The sequence below is a fragment of the Merops nubicus genome, unplaced genomic scaffold (genome assembly GCF_000691845.1).
Source record: "Merops nubicus isolate BGI_N331 unplaced genomic scaffold, ASM69184v1 scaffold1225, whole genome shotgun sequence".
Lineage (NCBI taxonomy): Eukaryota > Metazoa > Chordata > Aves > Coraciiformes > Meropidae > Merops > Merops nubicus.
Genome location: NW_008608025.1, coordinates 30,657 through 56,000, shown reverse-complemented (window position 1 = coordinate 56,000; position 25,344 = coordinate 30,657). Strand labels below are relative to the sequence as shown.

Here is a 25,344-nt window from a genome sequence, read left to right as displayed (position 1 = left end):
ATTAACAGAAAGATACTACTAACAATCTTCAGCATGAGCTAGAGACCCCTCTGCTGTCTACCAGTGAGGGGAATTGAGTTGGAAAACTTCAGAAACAGCAGCAGTCCACGAAATGCCAAATATAATTCCTTCTTCCATCCCGAGATAACGGAAAAGTGTACAGCAATACTTTAGCACACAGAACTTGACAAAAAAAAAGAGAGAAAATTGATGAGGGCATTTTTCAACATTTGCTGCTTTGCCAAATGGAACAATGTGATGAAAAAAACGTTGTTTCATCTTTTTGGAGAAAAATCACATATGAACAACATATTTACTGAATATCTGAAGCTCTTTGCTTTTGCAAAAATACCACTCAGTCCGATGAGAAATTACCAACAGATGGTAAGAACTAAGAAGGCAAAACAATTGTCAAATTTTCTCTGATTTTTTAAGAAAGTCACTCTTATGTACCTTTGAATGCAACGCCTCCTGATCTTATTATCAACATTTTCCTTCTATTGATAGAAGTATGAAAGAAAGACTCTGAATCTGCAAAATAGATAGCTTCAGTTCTTGTAAAACTGGATAACAATCTGCGCTATTCAAGTTGTGTTAAAAGAGAATAGTTCTGTTCTGTAATGGTTTGAAACCTGCTGCCCCTGGTGGGTGGAGATCTGAAACCCTAAACCAGGTACAAGCCTGAATGAAAGGGGCGTACACCTGTCCTATTCCCACTCCCCTTTTTCCTGTCTTCGGGACTTCCTGCCCAAGTCTATAAAAGGGGTGAGGAAGGCACGCCTCTCTCTTCTTCCTCTTGCTCCTTTGACCTTCTACCTGGGCACACGCTGCTCTGCTGCTCCCTGTGCTACACGTGGCCGTGGCCATCTTGGAGACCTGGGCCTGATCTACAGACTCTTCCCTGCCTCCATCCACGTCCAAGGATTGTGCATCCAGCTTCAATCCATCTCAATCCAGCGAGATCCAGCACCGGGGAGCCTCAGCATAGCATTTGGGTTTTGTATATTTGGAAGTTTAATCTTCCTTGCCTTGTTGTTCCTACAACCCCCCTTCCCTGTTAAACCCCTACCCTTCTTCCTTTCTGTACCCTGTTAAACCCCTTCCCTTCTTCCTTTCTGATCCCTGTTAAATAATATATTTCATTTTGTTAATTTTCAATTTGGTGCAAGGTTTTCATTACCCCTGCCTTCCTTATTTACCTCTCTACCTGGGAAACTGAGGGATAAGGGAGGTGGGACACAGTTCTGCCTTCTAACCGGGACAGAACATGTTCTCAATATAGTTTTCTGGTTCTTTATTTTATTTTAATATTTGGGACTGAATTACATCTTTATGTATAATTTACTCTACTTTTATTCACATGTGTGTGGACAACCATCTACACATAAAAGCAACGGAAGTATTATTAAATGAGCTGGTATTTATGTTACTTTGTTGTGATTTTTGAGAATGTTGACTAAAAATTCCAGAATGATTTCAGCATTCTCCCCAAGCCTAAAGAAGAACACAATTCAAGACCTTGAAAATTTTGTTGAGTAGTTATTTCCAAAAAGAAAGTAAACTTTTTCTTTCCCCTGGATAATTTCAAAGTTTCTCTTTCAAAATAGTTTTAATTTTTAGTTAATATCTTAAATAAAAATATTTTAATCTTCACAAGTTTTCATTTGTAATTTTTGTCCTGAAAAAACAGTAACCAAGCAACAAGATTTTCTGGTACTTACTATGAATTTTGCAATATTCTGGGTAAATACCATTAACATAGACAACAGACAATATTTGTTAGGATAAGTAAGTCTTTAACTTTACCTTGTATTAAATGTTTCAAAAAAACACTTCTTTTGCTGATTCAGGTGACATTTGAGCACAATCAATTTTCCTCTGCTCCCATTAACACTCAGGAATTGCTGTTGTGAACAGCTACTGTATCACAACTGTTCTTCATCATTCCTGTATTAACTAATACCGTAAGCTAACAGTTACACTCATGGACTTCTTCTGTGACTTTTCAGTTAAACAACCCATCGACATTTTCTTCACTTTTCATGTCTAATGTTTCATTCCACACATCTGGAGGAATTTGTGCAAGAAACTTCTACCACTGTAGGGTCACAGAAAAGTGTGTCTACTGAAGTCACGATGACAGCAAGGTTCTAATGTATTGGTTTTTAAGACCAGGACTGCAGAACTCCATTATTCTGCATATTTCTGTTCTGTTGTCCTATGTTCTATTCAGAATATCCAATACTCTATTTCTGAGTTTGCTGCATCTACAGAAACTGAGCATGCCTCTTTACAGCTAACAAAATCTGTGATCTGCCAGAAGGAAAGGACACTTTGTGTGAGCTTTGCATCTTGTCTGCACCTGACATGGGCAGTGCCCCCACATTTCCAGTCAGGGTAATTCCAACAATGTCAAGTGAGGCTATTTTTACCTTGGGTAGTTCCAGGCAAAATTTACTCGGGAGACTGTTTTCATATGATTGTCAGAGTTTAAAGTGTACCTACTGTGATCTACCCATCAATCACCTATTCCTAATCCTTTCTTCTGCCTCCTCCTTTCTCAAAACCTTACTTATATACTCAAAGCTATGAGTCGGACACAGTAGTTTAGATACTATCTCACTATTCCTCACATGAATCTATAGAGCAGTCACCTCCAAACAATATTTGAAATCAAAGATCAACTGATCTATCTTCTACTCCAATCTTGTCAATTAAGAGAAGTGGCTTTCACAGTTCTGAATAGGACAGCACAGGACAGGATGCTGTCAGCTGTCAAAAATGCAGTGAAATTTCTTTAAGTATTAAGGGTAAACACCAGTTTTATCTATTCTGTTCTCAAAGGCTATTCTTCAGCCACCTTCAGTGCTCACATGAATGCTAAATGGGTGATAGAATTGCCTCAGCTGATGCTTCTGAAGTAGTCACATCCAATGCCTGAAAGGCCGATTCCTTCACCTCCTTCGCTCCTGGTGCCAATAGATACTCGAAAATGAAGAGACAAGGGCATACTCCTGATCTGCCAATGTCAAGAAGAAAATAGCCAGCTCAGTCTCCCTCACAAACAACGTAAGTGTTAAAAAAGAACATTAAATGCTGTCTCTTGCTACCTTACCCTAAGCTTTAAAAGAAGTTCTCCAGAACAGAGAAGGGGAAAAAAGCACAAGTTATGCAGGCTGAAATCAAGCACACCTTTTAGTCACAGCAACAGGATATTGAATTAAAAAGAGGGATTCTCCCTGCTACACTTTGTTCAAGAAGAAGCTGAATGAGAACAATGCTTACACTTAGCTAAATCCTTCTGCTGCCTACTGAAGTATCATCCAATAGCTCCAGATCCCACTGGAATGAATGGAAAAATTCCTATAAAATCTAAAAATTGTTCTACGCCATTATAAAAAGAAAAGTAATTCTTGTGAAAGTATGAAATTACAACTGTGTATGAGTCCTGAAAATGTATTTTTCAGTTCATATCTCCCGGAGAACATCAATAATTTACAGAGATAGTACTTCAATATTTCTCTTGATTAATTATACTTTACTTCTTTGTCTGACTAGTCTATTGTCACATTATCCCAGTAACATGCCCCTTACTCTTCCCGTGCCAGAAAACACACAAACACATCCTAGGATAAGGAAAAAAATTCCAACAAGGACTGAAGAATGTGGCTAATCCCAGGCAGGTCTACTTTCTAATTAAAATTTTAGAAAAATTAAACTCTTATTTTAAAAAAAATAATGCATATTTAGCCAATAATGTAAAACAGTGATGGCAGAAACAGTAGCAGTACTTGGCAAACAGATTAAAAAAAATCCTATACTTCTACATGTTCTTAACATATTCTACGCTACTTTTAGGAGTAGACCTTTTCGTAATATTCTTCTCTTTCCTGTTGATCTGGACTGTGCTCAGTTTTGGCCTGTAGCCTGAATGGCAACATGACTGCTTAGGGGACATCAGTCATAACACGGAAGTCAGATGCTGGCCAAGAGGGACAGGAAAAAGAGAACATATTATGCTTTTGAAATGTTGGCTATGTTTTGTTTTGTGCTTGTGGTATAAAAACCCTTCCCTATCTTTTTAAAATTCACCAGCTGTTAGGCAGTTCTTCAATAAGTAAACAATTCCATGGTGAATTAGGCAATCACATCTCTTTTGTAGGAAACTCCAGGTCTTTAGCTGTGTACATCTGAGGAGCCCCAACGTACTGGTATTTCATTTTCATCTTGAAACACTCTTTTCAGCTTTGCAGCCCAGATCACACCGAAGATTAAGTAATAAAATGCAAATGTCTGATAATGCTAAAAAGTGTCATCATCCTGTTAATGAGCCAAAGCTATCCAGACCCTGATGTACTATTGGAAAAAGAAATCCACAGGTGCACAGAAGGAATTAAGTCTTCAGCCTTTTGTTTCAGTTACTCAAAGTACAGGGTTTTCCTGGAGATCCTGCATTTTAAGTCCAGGGGTTCATGTTTTGCCAGTTAGTGGCATCATGTCACGTTCTACTACAAAATAAAATATTACAAATCTTAGTTACAAAATGCTTGGTGACAAAGGTATAAGGAGAACAGAATGCAGAAAATAGTCACAACTGCATTCAAACACAATGGGGTGAGTTATCTGCTCACCCTTACTCCAATGATTTTAGTGAAGGATTCAGGTTTAACTGCTGATTTTCTACAGTTTTATGATTCCTTTTGAGACACCCTCAGGGAGAGACAGTATGTCCCCCAGGCTGTATTTGTAGTCTGCTAAAATACAAGAACCCTTGTCAAGTCAACAGAAATCAGTCAAAAGAGCTTATCTGACAGTGAATAGAATATGTAGAATAAACACTGCACAATAAACCTCAGCAGTTCAACCCTTGCAAGAGGGAATATTGAAAGTGCTCAGTTATGCCAACCTTGCTACCTAAGAGATCAGCAATTGTAATTAGCATCAGAATTAGGCCAACACTTGGTAATTCTGAGAATTTCAGAGCCCTCTAATACCTAGACAGTATTTCACAAATTTGAAACGAGAACCTTGATTAAAGGAGCATGTGATTACACTAAGCTATGGGCAGAAAAGGACTCAGCATTGCTAGGTGTGCAGCCAATACCATGCCACAGCTAGTGTTTGGTCAAGTAACAAGGCAGATGAAACTCATACATTCCTCCTGGAGGTCACTATCCACCTGCTTCCACCTCAAACTGCCTCTCTGGTGACTGAATAGCGTCCCAAACGAGGGAAAGGTGAGAAGGCAGGAAAGAGTCACACTCTACAAAGAAAAATACCAAAAGTAGGTAGTAAGGTCTGAAATACTCGTCTAAATGAGCACATATGACTATATGAGCACATGGACTAACCGTGGAAATTCCTCGGAGATTACTGTGAGGGAAAGTGGCCAGCAGAGAAAGTGGAGTTTGGCATGAGAAACCAAGAGGGAAATGAAGACTTGCCGTTTGCTATGACTATGTACAAGAAGTTACTGGATGCTTACTTTCCTAGCCAGCTTTGTACAGATACCTAAACATCAGTCCTAAGACGTTCATGTTCCAAGTGAGCTCTAACCAGCAAATTGTTAACTACAAATTTAGCTAAAGGGAAATAAAGGTGGTCTCAAGTTATCCTTTTAGAGATGCTTAGTCCCATGGGAATGAGAAAGCTCCAGAGATGATCCCACTGGTTTATGAAACATATTCACCCCCAGACTGCCACAGGTCTACAAAGACACACGCTGTTATCTAGTGCCTGGCCACAGAAAACCCAACAGGGGAAAAATGGTGGGTGCAGCCCCCGCCCCCGCATACACACAGAAGACACGGGGCCACGGACACCCTAGGGCAGCTCCAGGTCAACAGGCTGTGCCAACAAGCAAGATCTTGGCAAGGGTACGGGGTCATTAGTCAGGACATGCAGAATCAGCAGTCCTATGGGCCTGCCCAGATGGTCAAGTTTCCATGCAGGATCCAGCCCACGGCTAAGGCTGTCTCACTAAGGAGGAAGAAGCTGAAACATCTCAATTTTTTCCACAGGGATACTTGGCACATGGAAAGATTACAGGGGATATAAATTTATCACTGATTATTCCCCAATCTTAGCTACATACTTGCCTAGTCTATTTAAAAAAACTAATATGCTGCAATAAGAAAATAAATGTATATAATAAAAAAATGTATATAATAAGAAAAGACAAAAAAAAATATCAAGAATAACATGAAACGTGTTTTGGTCCCAAAAGCTAATGGATATTATGCATAAATCAGTTATTAACATACATAACAGTAATACAGAAGCCATCTATGGCTACTGCATTGCAAATAATGCTTTCATTTTACAACAGTGAAGACTGCTGTGGCTTTCTTCAACATTTGGTATTTACAGAAACATATCTTTTATACAAAGCCCTATTGTGTAGGATTACACACTACAATAATGTGCTAGATATGCTGTCCTTTTGCAGCTCAATCCTAAGGACCACACACAACATAGCATTTTGTTGCAAGGATACAATGATAAATTCATACTCACGTACTTGAGCCCTTGTAATCTTATTATAGGATATGGAAGGTGTCTTACCAAGCTCCCTGAAGTTATAGGATGCTTGCATAATTTTCTTTAATTACATAGACAACTACAGCATTTTCCTCTTTTTTGAGAATATTATCTGTCATAAACTGAATAATCTGATCCAACTGGTTAAAAGTTTTAGAGAAATTATTAAAAATTAACAAAACAGCTATTTGACTATTTCACTTCTGCAAAACAATACCGAACTTTTCTTGCATAATGACAGTACATTTTTGGCTGACTAAGATATTCTTCAGCCCATCAGAATTTTTTTTATTTTTAAATAGACATTGCATTTGAAAGCTCAGTGTTTATTTCTGTTAATCTATCTTGGTATCTAGTCATATATCCTTTGGAAATAGCTCTGTATAGCAGAAGGTGCATTAACTATGCAGCTACAGCAGTAACAGACAGCACCACATATCTAACTGTTGTTGTTCTACTCCACACAGAGTTAATTTTTGTTTCTTGCCTATAAATCCTAAATATGCAGTGAGAAGTACTCTTTACATCCTAAGACTGAAATTTGTTACAGAAAAGATTTAAACTTACCATAAAATCTGTCTATCTACAGTTGCCTTCAATATTTTGAATATTCATTAACCAATAATGGAAAGAAGTAGCAGGCTTTTGTTTTGGAAGTGTATTTCTGATAACTGTTTAAAAGTAGAGATTTTAAGTGTTTGGTAGTTACTTTTCATACTTTGATGCAATGAATGAGTAAGATTAAATAGTAATGAATAGAAAATTAGAAATTTCAAACATGATCCTTTTACTTGTGCAGTGATAATTACCAGGGAAGTGAAAGAACAGAATACAAAAGGAATACTGGAAGACTATACAATATTCACTAAGACAGCATTCAACATTTAGGATTACAGACAACCCCAAATGCCTAAGATCACAAAGACAAGAAACACCCAAAATGTGTAGCTGTGTTTATGCAACAAAACAAATAGTGGCCAAAAATACATGGAGGTTACCATGAGAGACAGAATTGCCAGAAATAGAAATTTGGCAGACCAAGTTAAGCTGCTGGTCCATCAAGACTGCGCCCAGCCTTTGGCTGTGACCACTGCACAACGCTTCAGAGGAAAATCTCCTTCAGTGCATCTACACAAAGAGATGTCGTACATTTTGGAGAGCATTCCTCTTGATCCCCATGGCAATCGCCTTACTTCCTGAAGCATGAGATTAGATTCCCTCATTTTAGCATTAGTAACTGTTGAAAAACACCCAACTGCAGCTGCTGACTCTATGACCTTCCATGCTTTGACATGAAGTTTGGAAGACCAGTTTTTTAACCTTGATGCATTTATGTACATTTCAGTAATAACAGGGCAAGAAAACACATATATCAAGAGATTTTTTATATGTGCATATTGAGAAACACAGGAAAGGAAAATAAATATTTTAAGCAAATGTCAAAGTATTTCTTAGAGATAAAAAATTTCAGCCAAGATACTGTGGGCATTAATGACCCAGCCAAGACACACATATTTGGTTTAAGTGGCAAGAAACATTAGGGCAACTTTTAAGTCAAATTCTGTTATTATCCCCAGTATAGTGTTTAAACGGCAGGGGGTGAAACAGCTGCCACAGATGAAGAAGCAATACTAAACTACTATAACTTTATAGTAATAATTATCTTCCTGTATCTTCCAAGTAGTATATTTCTTTAATTATTATTGTTTATGAACTGTAGTTCAAATTGTAGCTCTTTCTGCATGTGAAAGACACAGTGAGGGAGTAACAAATGCATCAGACTTGAACGATGGCAATATCACCAATTTCTACCATGATAGTATCATCACAGGGTTTTCTACAATTCTGTACTGCTCAACTGTGCTATTTCTCCAATTTCTTAAATCCCTGCTTATCACAGTCTCCTCATGTCAGCCTCATTCCATTCACCTCTTTCCTTCTTACTTCTTACATGCGCTATCAAATGCTCATGTATCTGTGCATGCCTCCTTTTCCCCTTATCTTGTGTGTGAAAACACCAGCTTCAGCAGATTCAATCAAAAAATGTACTGAAAACCAAACCCCCTGAAAAAAGGCATGGACTTAGTATCTATTTTGTAGCCCTCTTCTACCATACTCTGCAGCAGGGACATCTGGCACTATTTTGTACAATACAGCAGGGCTATGTTATTAGGTGTTCCTTAAGTGCCACCATAGAATAAATAAATACATTAGCAATTTTCTGTATTTATTTTTGGCAGGCAACTTGAGAGACAAATTATCTACCTCCAAACACAGATAAAAATAAGCATAAACCATGCAGATGTTTTCTTCCTTCCTGTCAGTGTATTTCAACTACTTCTGGAACATGCTGAACTTGTTTACATTTTGAGCAATTCAGCCCAACTTCTAGAGAAACATGGCCCTAGAACATGCTGTTTACTCTCCTCTCCAACTAACTTTTGTTATATAAAGGAAATAAAAGTCACCTTCCAACTGATACCAAACTGAATAAAAGATAACAGGCTATGCAAAGAAAGTATTCATACATAAGAAAGCACTTTAGTGGTAGGCCCTTAAAATTAGCTGATGGAGCTTGCATAAGGTCTATGTGTTCACACTCTTGAAAATACCACTGTGTACATAACTGGTTTTCAAAAGTCTTTATCAGAAGCTGTGATTTTCAAATAATTAAATTCACCCATTTTCCTCTGTCCAAAGCGTGCCAGAGTAGCCCCAAGACATAAATAATGACAAGTGAACTAAGAGTATGGGAGCTGGCTGAGACACTAAAACATTAGTGACATAAGAAAGAAAATCCTGTTTCTTATTGACCACAATATTGTTAAAGGAGCCACTTCACTCTGATGTGTACATATTTACAAAACTAGATACTTCAAAAGCAACAAGACTTAGCCTATTCTATCATTCAGTATATTTCTGACTGCTAGAACAAAACCCTACCTCTTTAAAACCATAGACCAAGATCATATTTGTCCACGTCTCTCTAAATAGATCCGTTCCTATTTCTGCAGCACCCCGCAAGATGGGGAGCAATCTCTGCCAAAACCTAAGTCAATCACTATGACACAGTGACAACACAAAATCAACAGAAAAAATGCTGTCTTAATGTCACATTGACATTTTTTGATCCACTCTGAAAAAAAAAAAAATTTGCAAACATTGCATTTCCTCTTTGTTTTTGTCTTTTTTAAACTTCTTCATGTTCTGTTTATTATAAAGTTTTATGCACCTTTGAAGCTCCAAAGCACTGCACACACTAAGAGTTGTTACTCCAAAACACAAGGAGAGGCTCTATGAAAAGCTACCAGAAACTTATTTTTCATTTTACTTTGATTTAGATACTAGGAACACAGATTACTTCATTTCTCACTATTTTGCAGACCGTACTGTCTGTGGTCCTATCTTCTTCCTTGAGGCTGAATTTTTCCTCCTCAAACAGGTCAATTATGTGGGCTTAAAGAAGAGGTGGAAATATCAGCACTGGGAAGCTGTTGAAATGTCATGAGAAACCCTCAAAGGCTTTCCTTTCAGGTGGGAGTTGCCACAGCAATATTACAAATACACTTCCCAGTAACAGATACTGATGTTTTCTCTCATTCATGAAGGCTGTGACACAGACTGACATCTTACTGCTGCAGAAACACTACCCAACCAAACACACATCCAATGCCCTTGATGGGTCACCATGGCAGAACAAACACAAACTCTCACCTGACAAGAAGACTATTCTGTAAAGGGATTAGTATGCCATCCCCAATTCTGAAATACTTTATACAAAGTTGAGATTTTATAGTACTTTTATAAATTACAGTACTTTTATAAAAGTTATCTTCCAGGTAAGACCTCCTGGAAAAGCAGCCATGTCTCTCCATTACACTCAGCCTCCAGTGAGGTTCCCACTGCCCCACACCCAGAAGAGGATCTCTGGAGACTCAGCATGCAACTCCAGCCAGGCACCACACTGGAAGAAGTGACCAGGCAGTTCATACCTGGCCCTGCAGGATCAGTCATGTTTTAAAGTATCTCTGTAGTTCATCAGAAACTACACAGTGCATTGCTATGTCTTCAATATCTGCTCCTGCCAATATCACAGGCGTAGTCTTTCTGGTTTTGTCCACATTTCAGGTCTCAGTGAAAGCTGGCAGAAGAAATGGTTAAAAAGGAAACACAAACAAGAAAGCACAAGCAGATAAAGGTGTTTCAGAGTTAGGAATTTTTTCCTTTCTCCGTTCTAATTTTTCCCTTTTCTCTTATTCTGGTAGCCACCAAATGCTGGTAACATGCTGCTAAACTGCTCCTAGGATGAAAAAAAACCCAAACAAACAGTAGCCTTTCCAAATCCTCCCAGATACATCAAGCAATTCCTAGGAGAAATTCATTGATACAATCCAAGAAGACTCTCATATCTACACTTCAGGAAAACAGGAATCATAGAACAGACTAACATATTATAAGTTTGACCTCTGAATTCATCCTGTTATGACAGCAGAAAATTCTAGAAGCCAAACAAGAAGCTGCAGCTCCCCTGAAAATTGAACTAATGAACCTTTTGCAAAATGAGTTGACCAAAATTAGCATCAAACCCAATAAAAGCTTCTGCCATGTACTGCACTGCCATCTTCTGCTGCAGGCAATACCTGTTCCCCATGGAGAATCCCTGCAGCTGTGCTCATTTTTTCAGTGCATGGAGCCAGTTCCACTTCTTTTGATTTTGACAGGACCAACTCTGGAAATAAAACCTTCACTTACCCACCCTTTCCAACGGTGAGATAGGAGTAAGGCATGTTTTTAGACTTTTAACACCAAAAGCGCATAGCTATTGTGTCAAATATCTTGCTAGTAACTAAGCTGGTTCTTTATGGGAAATTCCAGCATGTCCAACTAACTTTCACAGTGATGAAGTCAGTGACAAATACTGACTTACTCACAGTTCATTAATCCATCTGAAATAAGTTTCAATTCGGTTTTATAATTCTCACTGCTCACTAACATAGATCTACAATTGGGAAGCTGTCACTATATAAATATATCCTAATGATGAGTAGATATATATTTAGATAGATATATGTAATAGCTTAGGCGTACATACACACAGAAATAGAGATGGATGCAATTAAAAAAAGTTCAAAAAACATGAGCTTACTGGATAGCATTTAAGTGGGCTGAATCTTAAAAAGTGCAAGAAAAAAATGAATGTGAAAAAGGCTCTTGTTCTCATATTTTATATGACAGAAAATAACAACTCATGGTGTTACAATAATTACTTTAAATGCATTGAAAAATAAGGTTACATTTTCTCTCAGGAATTCTGCAAAGCCACATCAAACTCCAAAGATTTTGCTTCTCCTTTATTTGACAAGGCTTTGGTGGTGTGTGTTAGGGACCCTGGACTCAATCAGTCCTGAAAGGATCAGTCTATAGTGCATGCTTCCATTTATTTTTAAATGCTTTTCCAAAATTGGTACTATATCTAAATATATGCACATTTTAGCTAGCATTCCCATTATGTGGCACTTTTTTTCAGTGATGACAGGTGGCATACAAAGTTAGAAAATTTTTTTCTCACAGCCTCCCCTGAATAGCCAAGAGAAAAACACCTCATGTAATACACAACTTCTGCATTTAGGTGCAACAGTCACACAAATATAACAAAATTTAAAAAATCCACCAACAGGACAGTAATAGAAAATTATTAGCTAAAAATATTTTTCTACAAATTACAATATTTAAAATATTCTGCATGCAGTATTTCTTCAACTTGATCCTCAGGGAGAAGACACACTTCTCTCTGATGCTTTGTCTTCTTATTTTCAAATGCATTAGTCTCTAAGCTGAAAGCAGGCAATTGCTAAGAAAAAAGTTACTGTCAATGTTTTCAATACATTAATATGAAACGAACCTGTATTACAACACTGTTTCAAAATCACTACTCTTAAATATGCATTATATTACCAAATTACTACTTTTCAACGTGACAAAAGTGTAAGCTGAAAATCATTTTGTAGACATACCAGAACCAAAAGCTTGCACTGAGCTTTCTAACATGTCACAACTCTTTATTATTTAATGGGCCACTCATCTTTCATTCTCCATGTGACAAAGACTAAGCAATATATTCCAGAAACATTTTTTGCCTTACCTCACACCACGTAAAGTAACAGATTGAGACACTGAGACACTCTTCTGATAATTTTTTAAGTGAAATACACTCAAAACATAACAACATTCACAGAACATAATTCAGAAGTACTTTTACATATTGCAAATAATTACAGGCATATAAGAAGTCAACAAATCCACAAATGTTGCCATTAGTGGCAATGAAGAATTTGCAATACTGCAAAACATTAAGCACACAGATTACTTTTTCCTTACACGTAATATTTTATTTACATCCATGAGACTGATCACAACCTAAGTTTTGTTGCTAAAGAAGGAGACATAGGAACAAAGTAATTCAGACTCCCACTGGCACAACAGAAGTATCGTTTTAGACCTGAGTATGTTTTAAAGGTGGAGTTAACATCTATTCAAAGTTTGGATCCAGTCATCTCTTTTTATCTTGCCTTGTAATTTCCACTCCTTTCTCTTCCCTGAGTGACACTATTCATTTAACTTGGACCATTTCCAGAATAATATATAAACACAGACAGTGGCTGCCAGTTTTGTTCATGCAGGGTCCCTGTGCAGAATTACCCATCAGGAAACTGCCACTTTTTCTGAAATTTGTATTTCTTTCTGAAGGACAGGGAACTTGCTTCAGAAACGGTGCTGGGCAAAGATGTGCTCTTAACTGCACCAACACATTAAAAAAGTACTGTTCACACCATCGTACTGAAATGAACTCCCCACATGAAGCGATGGAAGTGGGATGTCAGCAACACATCTTTAAGAGCTCTACTTTTTTTTCTTCTAGTTTTCTTCCTTCTGACAGCAAATATTGCATGTTCTCCTGTGCTAGAATGTTTATTTTGAACAGAAGAAAATAAATGTTTTAGATCATACTGCTGGAGTTTCCAGCAGACATTTTATAGGAATGAATTTTCTCTTTGTCTTGACATTGACATTCAAGATTAGTTCCATTTTTTATTCCCAATTAGCTTTTCCAAGACAACTGTGTATTTGAAACAAACAGAATACTTTCCCTCAGGGCATAGGCTGCTTAATCTGTCCAATTTCCTTTCAATGGACATTGAAAACAAAGCACTTTATTGTAACTCAGTGGGGAATTAAGAACTATGTGACGTGAAAAATGGAAAAAGCACTATGTAAAAAAATTCAACAGAGACAGCAATCAAAATGTACTAAAGAAAAATCCTTTAAGCCACCTTGTTAATACCTGACAGAACTGCCTGTTCATATTAAAGTCTGCTTGCCTTTCAGAGGAGGTTGACACTAAATTTACACAAAACTGAGGATCTTTATATTCACAACAACACACTGAGTGATTAGCATTAAATCATTTGGAATATCTTAAACAACCTGAAGAATTTCCAATCACTTTATCCAGAAGTCTTCTTTGTGAATCAAAAGATTTTTTTCTCAAATTTTGATCATTTTACAAAGAAACAGACCCCACAGAACTCTCTATTTTTCTGATATCTGACATTTAAAAGAAAAAAACCCAAAACAATAATGCTAACCATACAATTAGAAGATTATGGTGATTAACTCTAAGGGTGTTAGCAATTTTTTAGACAAACGATACACTAGTCTTATCATTAAAAGTAACTGTTGCAGCAACTTTTGGATTCTGATCAACAAGTCACTAAGAAAATAATTTCAAGTCTTTATTTAAAAATTCATTACCAGTACAGCCTACCAGAAAAAGAGCTCTACAGAATGTTAAGTACTGCTAAGATGCAGACTTCCATTCAGAGTATACAGTAATTTCTACTGCCCCCCATTTCTAGATAAGCTGCACACGTACATGGGTCCACAGGTGTGTGTACTAGATGTATATACATAAACTGACATTACAGAACTTAAAAGTGAAACTCAGTCTTGTGTGGATTTCAGCTTTGGCTGTACCACTTAGACTTCAGAAAGGTACTTACTGATGTGTAGAGGAAACCTTCTCCATTTAGGGCTATATACAACCCAGTCTTTACACCCTGGATAGCAACGACTCGAAGTCCCACTGGTATAAGGTTGAATAACGCTGTGAAGAAAAAACATGAGAAGCTATGAATATACTATGGTTATTACAATATTCTAATAAACAGCATTAGTAAAAAGAAAGAATACTACTCCCTGTATAACTATTTTCTGACTTTAAAATTAAAATAATTCAGAAAATCTTGCTCCTAGTGAAGTTAATCTTTAACACTAAAGCCTAATTATCTATCTAGCAGTAAGTCCTGCAATAATTCAGTATTTGGCACAAGTGCTAACTAACAAATACAAAGCACAACAGACTGGACTGTAATAATTTACAAAGCATTGCAGGCAGGAGTATCTCAGGCAATCTTAAAAGAGTCAAAGAGCCCAACAGTTTATGCATTAATGTAGGTTGATCATAAGGGTAACACATGTGAGATACCTTGCAGAAAACATATCTCCCTGATTCTGGCAAGTAGTTTTTTATTTTCCTAGGCATTCTCATGGCTTTGGATTAAATTGTGCTGTCATTCAAGACTGCTGTCAAGGGGTCTCTGATTTCATTAAAAAATTTCTTTTTTTTGCTTTTGTGAATGATGTATTTGATAGAAGTAGTAGTATAAAGGCCTTAGGTAATGGCAGAGGCTTATCACAATTCAGAAAATAGGTGAAATATTTGCTTACTTTAAATGTGCATAAATGCTGTGGAGCTGAATATACAATATGTTCAAAGACTGAAATTCTGGGGAAAAAAAATAGAAAACCAGCTAATAGCAAATACCCTAGCAATGGTATATATGCCTGTAATAACAAAAACAGCCACAGCTTTGATTATTGTCTGAAAAAGACCAGTGTGAAGGGTGGGAGTTTACCAGCCTTCACTAGAAAACAACAAAAGAAAAAGTGATCTAAGTGGGAGACACCAATCCATCTTCTAAAAATTATGCCAGTACATACCTTCACTAAGTTTACTGACTCATACTAGGAAATCAGAATCAAAGCACACATCAAACAATCTGAGAAGAAAAGATCTGGATGAGCCAGAGTTCATGCCAAGTTTTTTAACACTGTGGCTGAGTCAAGGATTCACAAATACTTGGATAAAAACCAGAAGCACAACCCGTGTCTTCCACATAAGCAGTGAGGACCATGGTTCCAACAAGCCAGGTCTCAGAAGCACAGTAACACCTACAGTGAATTCCTTATAATTTAGGAAGGACATCCATAGTTATGACCAGAAAGTGTACCCTATGAGGCTATCTGCAATCAGAATGCCAGAAGTAAAGTCCAAATCAAGAGGAAAGGAAGGGTCACGTCATTGCAGTGGATAAGTATGTTTTCTCAAGGTGTGAAAACTCCTGACGGGTCAAAGGACACAAAGTCACAGATCATTTCTGATGAAGATGATCAAATCTTTACAACTGAGAAAAAACAGAGGTTTATGGCTAAAATTTAAAAATAGAAGTGGATGGAAAAACCCCCACCCCTCTCCTTCAATATTGTCACACAGGACAAGAATATGCAAAATAAGATCTTTTGAGGAATGTACAAAGCCAGTATAAAACTAGGAATTGTTACAGCAGAGCACTTCCTACACCTGTAGAAAGAAACATATATTCAAAAGAGCTCTGGAAGAACAGAAAACAAATTTATGAATTTAGAAAGAAGAATAGAAGAGATGACATCAGACAAGACTTAGCACAAATACATTTTCATTTCTGTAGTTTCCAGAAGCCTCCATCATGCTAGGATCTTACTGGGCTATTCACTAGAAAAATACTGGATACAGAGAAGGTTCCTTCTCTATTCTATACAAGACAAATGTAAACCAGTGAAACATAGCCCTCACAGGCAAGATATCCTAAGAGTATATAGGTTGAACACTGCAAGACTTGAGGGCTTTAAGTTGAATATAATTTGGAAGTTAAAAAAACAATCAGCCATTACCCTAACATGAAACAAGGTCAAAACTAGCAAAACCACTGTTGAGGGGGGTGTGTAGTCTCTCACGTTAAAGCTAGGTATCAGACAGCAGTTAAGTTTGTTTTCTTCTAGAAGAAAATAATTCCAGAAGGAAACATGCATATGAAAACCTGAAGGGAGGGCAGCAACAAACGAGGGGACACCAATAAGGAAAACCAAACAGTACTTGTATAAAGAGAAGAAGTGAACAAAAAAGACAAGTCAGCTGTGGAAAAACTCTAATGAAAAGTAACTTCAAATCATAGTGGTTCAGTCAAAACTTCTGGAACGTAGACATAATTTGCTGTTACCAATAAAAATAAAGCAGCAAAGCTAGGAAAACAAACCACCACCACTGAGGCAGAATGAGAGGCCTATAACATGGCAGAGTTTTATGCAACCCATAAAATTATTAGAGCGACTTACACTTGCTAGTAAATTTAGAAAGCACTAAGGAGAGCATATAATATATCTTTTACTACCACCAAGTTTTAATCGGAGCTTGTCAGAGCTCCTGTAATTAGTCTAAGACCATAAAATTTTAGAGTGCAATCTGATATGCTGTAATTCTGCACACATATAGAATGTTCAGTAACTTCCACAAAACCTTTCGGTCTTGGGGGAATCTAGGGAGGCCAGTCTACATTCAGTTATTGATTGACAAACACTCAGCAATATCCTTCATACTGAGGACAGCAAAATATGCACCAATAAGCCATATCATGTGTTTTTTTACAGGCTCTGAAGCTGGCCAAAGGAAATTCAATTTCCTCCAGAACTTAGCTGCGCAGTACTCTTTACTTAGAAGTACTTCTGTGCCCTTTTAGGCATTTCAAACCTTCCTAGGATTCACCTCTGCTATCTGCCACTCCAGTAAGAACCTGGCATGAGAAAAGCAGAAAGCCTTCCAGAGCTTGCTGGCATTTCAGGTCCGCACAGCCAAATCTGTGCCCTTCCCTGGGGAGGGTGTGCAAAAGAACCATGCCCCCAGCTTCCCTCTATCTTTAAGACAGCAATCTAAAACCAAAACTACGCAGGGAGGTCCTGAACATCTTTATGTACCCAAACCCAACCTGCTGAGCCCACAGATGAGTTGAGAGAGAGGGAGCACCCTGAACAGCCCAGGAAATGTAATTTTGCCTGGCACTCAGTGCTCCCATACTGCATGCTTAGGTGTAAAGCCTGGCAAATCCAGCTGTGAGTGAGGCATGGGAACATCAGAGAAATCCAATCAGCAAAAATGTGGTGAGTAAAACCCTTCCTCCTTGTCAGAGCTGAGCCTCTGCACACTCTCTTACCTCTGCTTTGCATTCCATCTGAACCACAGCTGTGCAGTAAATAGTTTCTCTTCCTTTTCCTAAGCCTGCAAGGCTACTCCCACCGCACACAAGATCGGAAAATGAGAGTGGGGGGCAGCTAACAGGAACAACAAGCGCTGGAAAAAAGTTGTTGGTTTAGCTGTTGTGGATGGGATTTGCAGGAAAAAAAATTGAGTTGGATTCTTATCCTCTAAAAGTTTAAGCCAAAGTGAAAGTCCACTTTTTGATAAGTAATAATTCCTTCCTTGAGCAAAATACAAACCCACCACATTTCTTTTTCCTTGTTTTATGTAATACCATCACAGTCTGTTAACTTGAAATCTGAAATGCCTCAAATCGGATATTTCCATATCCTTGTGAAGGTGTGTTTAGGTACAACTGACTTGTAGCTACAAGAAAATTGCCATTACAGATCACTTTTTTTCTCAACAAGCCTGCTAGAGACCAATTGCTTAAGGCTTATAAACTTGCTGTCCATTCTGCATGTGCACTACGGAACTGTCCTGGTGTCAGTTAACAAAACTTTCCACAGCACCAAATCTGCAGTCAGATCAGGCAACTATTTCTTTCATGTATTGCCATCCGCATACCTACAGGCAAAATTAACAACTCCATCAGAACGTCTCAGAGATTGGCAATGAGTGCAGGGAGGCTGGTATTCAGATGTCTGTCCATCCATTTCTTACAAGGCAAACCCATTCTACCCACCTGATGTTACGTAAGATGGAATTAAAACACACATTTTAGCATGGCTGAACATGGATTCTGTCACACTAAGGTTATACTGATGGGAGAAACAGGCTTACCTAACTCCCAAAGGTGATGTAAATAGATGACTAAATGCCTGTATAATTCTTTGAAGACAAAGTGCAGTAAAAAACAGTGCAAAAAACAGATTGGAAATATTTAATTTCAGTAATCCAAATTTAACATTCAATAATCCAAATATAACAGCATTGCAGGTGTTATATTTTAATCTTCATGTGCTTTATTTTTATCTCATTATCTCCTTTACCTTAGAAGGGCATTGTGAAGATTATTAATATCTTCAAACCACAATATGATAGTGGTAGGTACTTTAGAAAGACATTAAAAAGTTAATGCTTCATATTCAGATTGGAAGATATAAATAGAGCATTAGGAGCATGCATTAGAAGATGAAAATAAAGGAATGTTAAATGGCTGCATGGTTTCTTGAACAACAAGTATACCAGGTACCAAGTGCCACAAAGGAAGTAAAATAAGTTGCTGCATAATTAAGCAAGAGCCAAATCAAAGTTGCTTGGGTAATGTCAACTTTGGCATTTATCAGTTTATGAAATCAGGCTACAAATTAGTTATGCTCTTTTAATTTGTTTAAAACTTGGCTGTAATTTCACAAGGGGCACAAATAGCAACATTTACGTGTTAAAATCAGGTTTATCGCCCACCAGGGAAAGCATTATAATTTATGTTGAAAATTTTCAGTGGTTGTTGGCTGAGATACACCTTTCATGTGAATCAAAGTAAGCCATAGGGCTAAGAGATTCAAGGTTTCAATCTCACACTAGTCTTCTACTAAACTTACTTTTCATTCATGAGTCAAAACTCTGAAGACAGACCAATGCCTGAAAATGAGCACTTTTGGGTAAGGAAGAGGTCAGGAGGAGAATGTAACTCTTGTTACCACAAGCATAACATGGAAATCTCTTCTATTTCTTTATAGTTTCTGTGTAGTAGCAGCTTGTGTTTCCTAATTACTAATGATGAGGCCCATGGACAACACTGAAGCAAGTTCCATTTGCATCAAGTAATGCTGAGAGCTGCTGTAAAATCCAGGAAAATCAGAGCTAGAGAGGGATGGCTATGCTGAGTAGGATGTCAATAACCAAGCCTACAACTTTAACCACAACCAACCTCTCACTACAAGCAAGCATCAAAAACAAACCAGAAACTGTAAGGCATCAGAGTAAGGAAAAATACCTAAAATAGCTAAAATAGCTAAAACAGCTAAACCAAGAAAAGCAATGTAATAAAGCCTCTTTCCACGTATCACTGGGAGTTGGGCAAAAAAATATAGACTATTGCATGAGACGGTTTAAGCTAACAGCCTTGGTTTGGTGGTGTGATTTAAGGAAACTCAGCACCATTGACCATTAGGTGCATTAATTCATACTCTGTCACAGAACATCACTAACTTGGAAATTACATCAATGAACTGAAACCCATCAGCCTTTAGATTGGGTTCTAATAACATGGCCACCAACAGGAACAGACAAAAACATATTCAGGGATGCAATTGCAAGCAGTCATATCTTTCTTCCTTTTTCATGCAAGGGTTTCTGTGCAATGACACATTGAAAAACTTGCCATCTATCTGTGCAGGCTCTAGCCTTCTCTCAAACTTAAGGTAAGCCCAGACAATGGCTTGCAACTCCAGTAGTGTTTGTAATATAGTAAACACAGTAAACATGTTTACTGACATAGATATAGAATGAGTACAGAAGCATACATGCGCTTGAGGGAATTTTAACTTCTCTAACTGCTTGACACGGAATAAATTGCAACAGCATAAAAAGTAGCAGTATGGCTAAGCTTCAAACAGTTTCCTTGCTGCAGACAAAAAAATCACTTCTCTCCTCTGTCCCTTTCTACTCACTCACTCTGGCTTCTTCCATACCCAGCTAGTCAGGTGGTCAGTGCATAAGGGGAAGGTTAGGGAAATGTTGGGAGAAGGGTTGGACTTGATGATCCTGGAGGTCCTTTCCAACCATGGTGATTCTATGATTCTAAGGAGGACTCTTCCACAGGCTTCAGAGACAGTGAAGATGGGTAGAATGCTGGCAGAGATGCATACCCTTCAGCAGTCTTTATTTCCTCCATTTTTATGAAACACTTCAAGTGGAAGTCATCCTCACTATCAAGGTAAGTGTGCTATCTGTCCTATTGACAGCTAATCTATGTCCATGCCTTTGTCCATCTGGCACATTAAATAGGCAGCCTGAAAGCTCCATGGTCAGAAACAGGATTTCCTCCCCCAGCAGATGCCAAAAAGTCTTTATCGATAAGCCTCTGACAGAAGATATTAGGATAAGGAGCTCACAAAATAAAAGATCAAAAAACTAGGAATTCAATCCACGAGAAAATTATCATTTTAAAGTAAAAGAGAAAAGGAAAAATGAAATATTCTGCAAAAATGAAAGCAATAGGAAAAAAAAGTTCAACAGGAAATGGAAGGAAAGAGAGTGGAAAGGGAAAAGAACGGAGAAGACAGACTTGCAGCACAAAAGAAACTGATACATATTCATATATTCATGAATATACCCAATGGATCAATTTTTTCATCTCAGTATAGTGTTGATACATGTATACTGGCAAAATTTAAGGAGAAGACTATATGCTTTCCTGGTAAGCACATTCATTTTATATCCTTAATGGTCTAAACTTTCTTTACTAAACAATACTTTCAAATTGCACTAGTGAAGAAATAAATAGTGAATCGCAGCAGTTAAAAAGAAGAAAATCCCTTTACAGAAGAAAAAAAAAATTGTTTAGCCCAAAAATCATGCTGAAGTGAAACAATATTATCTAGCAGTATTTATCCAAAATACACCATATTACTACATGGTATTTGGTTGAGTTTGGACAAGTTCTGTATTTCAGAATATTTATAGCATAGAATATTCTTTCTCTATTTTGGAGCAACAAGAGAGATGGCTAGACAGATGGAAATCCAAAAAGGGGAGGGAAGAGGAAAATCACATAGTAAGTTAAAAAAAAGGAAGATCTGTAAAGATGACAACAGTGAAAAGAGAAAAGTAAGGCACTATGGTGTAGTTTCACAAAGATTCAAAATTCATAGAGTTCAAAGATTTAAAAAAACCCAGCCAAACAAACACTACAACACACCTCCTCACTGAAGCTGAAAATAAGAGAGAGATAAGTCAAGAGAGGAGAGGGGGAGAGAGATACACACTCGCACTCTAAGTCACGTTCCTTGGACTTCATATAGGCAAGACTTCTATGAAAATCAATAATCTCTTCTGTACAAGGTCTTACTGTCTAGTCCAGTACAGAAGTGGGCATGAGAGATGGACGCACTGAGGGAAGAAACAGGAACAGTGAGAAAAAAAAAAAAAACACACTTGGAAAACAAGAAGAGAAATGCAAATCAAAACAGTAATTATTTTTCTCAATTATTAAAAGAATTAGAAAAATAAGATGATCATGCTATCTGTTGATGATATGTGTTAAAAATGACAGCTGTGCATTAACAGACAAAACAGTTGGACCTGAACAATGCAAAGTAGAAACCTAAGTCCCTTAAATTCTATAGACTAATTCCAACATTTTTGAGGAAGCTGAAGTCTTACTTATATATGCATATAAGGAGATAAATATTTTGTATTACAGCTGTTTAAAATAGACCACAAGGTCACACAAAAATATGTTACTTAAATCATATGCCATTATCATTAAAAGAATCAAATACAAATGTTCTCTACTAAACAGAAAATTAAAAATCAGCTGTTTGTAGAGTAAGAAGAGGTTTGCTTAATTACTGAAGTTATCAAACGTATGTATTGAATGTATTGAATAAAAATACGTGACAGTATTATAGGGAGAGAGTACCAAAGCAATGACCCACATGGCCTTTCCAGACCACTTTTGTTTGGAATACTTCGAAAACTGCCACTGTTGCAGTCCCTACAATGGCAGAAATTCTGTTAAAATTATTTGAACTCTTGCTGGTATAGGGACTGTAGGATCTTTAGCCCCAGTTCAGCAAAGTACTTCAGCAAGTGTTTAAGCATGAGTTCCATCGTTAGACATACATCTATTTGCTTTGCTGAATCAGGGCCTGTACGATCAGGTTTTTCAAGGAATTTTTGTTTCTATCTCTTTTTTTTGAAGACAATAAATTTATGTTAAATATATCGCTTTTATAGAAAATATTGTTGACATCATTTTACCATTTTTATAAAATTACCAGAAGACAACCATTGGCCTAAATATCTTACCCCTGAGGTCCATTGGCAGGGACGCCTTCCTCTTCAGAGGGAAGAGATTTAGGCCAACGTCCTGCACAAGCCATGCTGGCAGTCATTAGGCTCCAAATGGACAGAACCCTCCTCCTTTTGACCAAACACATTCAGCACCCCTCCAAAGGCACGACCGCTGCGTCTGCGCGTACACACTCGAGCGATGCAATCTGCGACATTCCCCTGGGGCAGGCACTTACTAGAATTACTGCTGTCATCCTTGGTTCCATCGAGACTTCCATCGGGGTGCATTTGCAAGTAGTAGCCTTGCCTGCAATATAACCTGGTCACTATACCCTTGAGCTGGGGATCTGAAAGACAAACATATTTTGTCACTAGCCTCAAAACCTTTTCCAAGAGTTATCCCTACTTCTCTCACTGTAGGAGGAAGTTTGGTGAAGCGGCATTGCTGTCTTAAAAGTAAGCACTACGATAGTGCTGATATAGTCCTATATCATAATATAATAGTGCTACAATAGGTCCTGATGGAGATGGAGAAGTATCTCACTGCAGAGTATTATTAGGCCAGTTGTATGTCATGTTCTCTGCCTCCAACACCCTTCATTATAATTAACACAGATAAAGCACAGAAAAAAAGAAGACTCCAAACACCCATAGCCAAAAGACTTAAACCAGATTAAGCTCTGCAAAAAATTTCAGACTTCAGCAACAAGTACAGAGTCTTACAGAAACTAACAAAACATTTTAAAAACCCTACTCATTTCATAGGTGTTAGTAACTTACTATACTTCACGTAAGTTTTTAGGACACTTGGAGGGAAAGGTCTCCTCTCACTCTCTACCATAAGTGATATCTGGCATAATATTTTGTAACAGTCCCATCTGAAGAGTTCCCAAAATATTTTACCAATCTAGAAGCAGATACAATTCATCTGCCCTCTCCCATCCCCCAGGGAATAACAGCTACTGTTGGGCAAGATATAACCCTCCTTCAACAGAGGAACAAAAAAAGAAAAGAAAACTTAGTAAGCTAAAAGTGTATGGGAAATTCAGGCAGCTAAACAATAGAGCCACCCTGTTTAATACTCTGCATTTATAAAAATTTCCAAGAATTGGGCATGGTCTCCCAAGCCACAAATTTATGATTCACCTCAAGGATAGTGCCTTAGCAAATCACAAATTAAGGTACTGCAGGACTGGTTCAATGCTGACAAAGGGGACATTGCATCTTAAAAAAAATCAGCAGCACTACCTCTGTGGGCTATTGCTACTAATATTGTTAAACATAACCTATTTGGCCCAACTCGAGGCAGCCAGTACATCACTTTGCGGGGATACTGGCATTAAAAGCATCTACGTCATATCACACTTAGCTCTGCAATAATGAACTAAAACAATAAAGACCTTGAGACAGATAGGTACTAAAATGAACAGGTGAACTTCTAAGGAAGATAGAAATATTCTCCATGCAATCCTGTGTCCAGAATCTAAAATCTTCCTTGCATTTGTGTGCAATTGCTCTCATAATCAAGCTTGCTGTGTTACTTAAAGTATCCTAAAGGGAGGTGAAAATAAACACTAATAACCAAAACTGCCTCTGAGAGAAATGCTCTTATGTTTTCTATAGAGGGTCAGTTCCATGAAATTATTATGAAAATGTTGTTTTTTCTTTAATATACAAATGACAAAATCATATTAAACAATAACCCCAGCTAAATTAGAAATATGAAATTAAACTGTAAATATCATAAAACCTGTTACTATAAATATTAACACTGTAAGACACTTGAGGCATGGAAATAAATAATATAAACATTTGATGATCAACATGAAAGCACATTACACATTATTTTTTTCCTCTTAACTGCTAATTTTGCTTTCCATGAGTTTTTACATTACCAAAAGTTTATCTGTCTTTATATAAAAATATTCAGAAACAAATATTCTTTTTAATTTATAAACAGAATAAACAGTATTTTCTTTGAATGTACTGTCTCTTTCAGCTTCATCAGGCAACTCAAAAGTATTTTCATAATATAAAAATGAAAACTGAATTCTTCTAACACAGTCACTGTTCCTATCAACACATGCTTTCAACATGCACTTCCAAACTGATGATCTTAAACGTATTTGCTTTACACATATTAAAATTGCATCTTAAAAGAACAAATAAAAGTATTTTTAAAATATTATTAAAAATAGAGCTTTAAAAAGTATTTACAAGGAAAATATCAGTATTTTGAAAAACAGTTTCTATACCCAAAGAATCATAAATGACTTTTTAGTATCACTTCCAGTTCAAAGTATCGCAGGAAAGCAAAGTACAGCCAATTCACTGTCACCAGCTGTTTATACCTACTGCTTTAAAGGAAAAATATGAAAGTTAGAAATTATTTCCAAAGTTGTCCTTTATATTCTTTCTATTATTTTTTTTATAAA

The 25,344-nt window shown here is 37.2% G+C and overlaps 1 protein-coding gene across 1 annotated transcript in view; it reads right to left on the bottom strand.

Annotated features, from left to right (window-relative positions):
- The window catches only part of LOC103772811 (fibroblast growth factor 14), a 96,117-nt gene extending 72,863 nt beyond the window's left edge, over positions 1 to 23,254 (bottom strand). The window contains exons 1-2 of the mRNA XM_008940154.1: positions 23,146 to 23,254; positions 14,601 to 14,704 (exon numbers count right to left, since the gene is read on the bottom strand). Coding sequence (XP_008938402.1) covers positions 14,601 to 14,704; positions 23,146 to 23,197 — 156 coding nt within the window. The 5' untranslated portion in view covers positions 23,198 to 23,254. The remainder of the gene's footprint in view (positions 1 to 14,600; positions 14,705 to 23,145) is intronic.
- Positions 23,255 to 25,344: the final 2,090 nt, after the last annotated feature.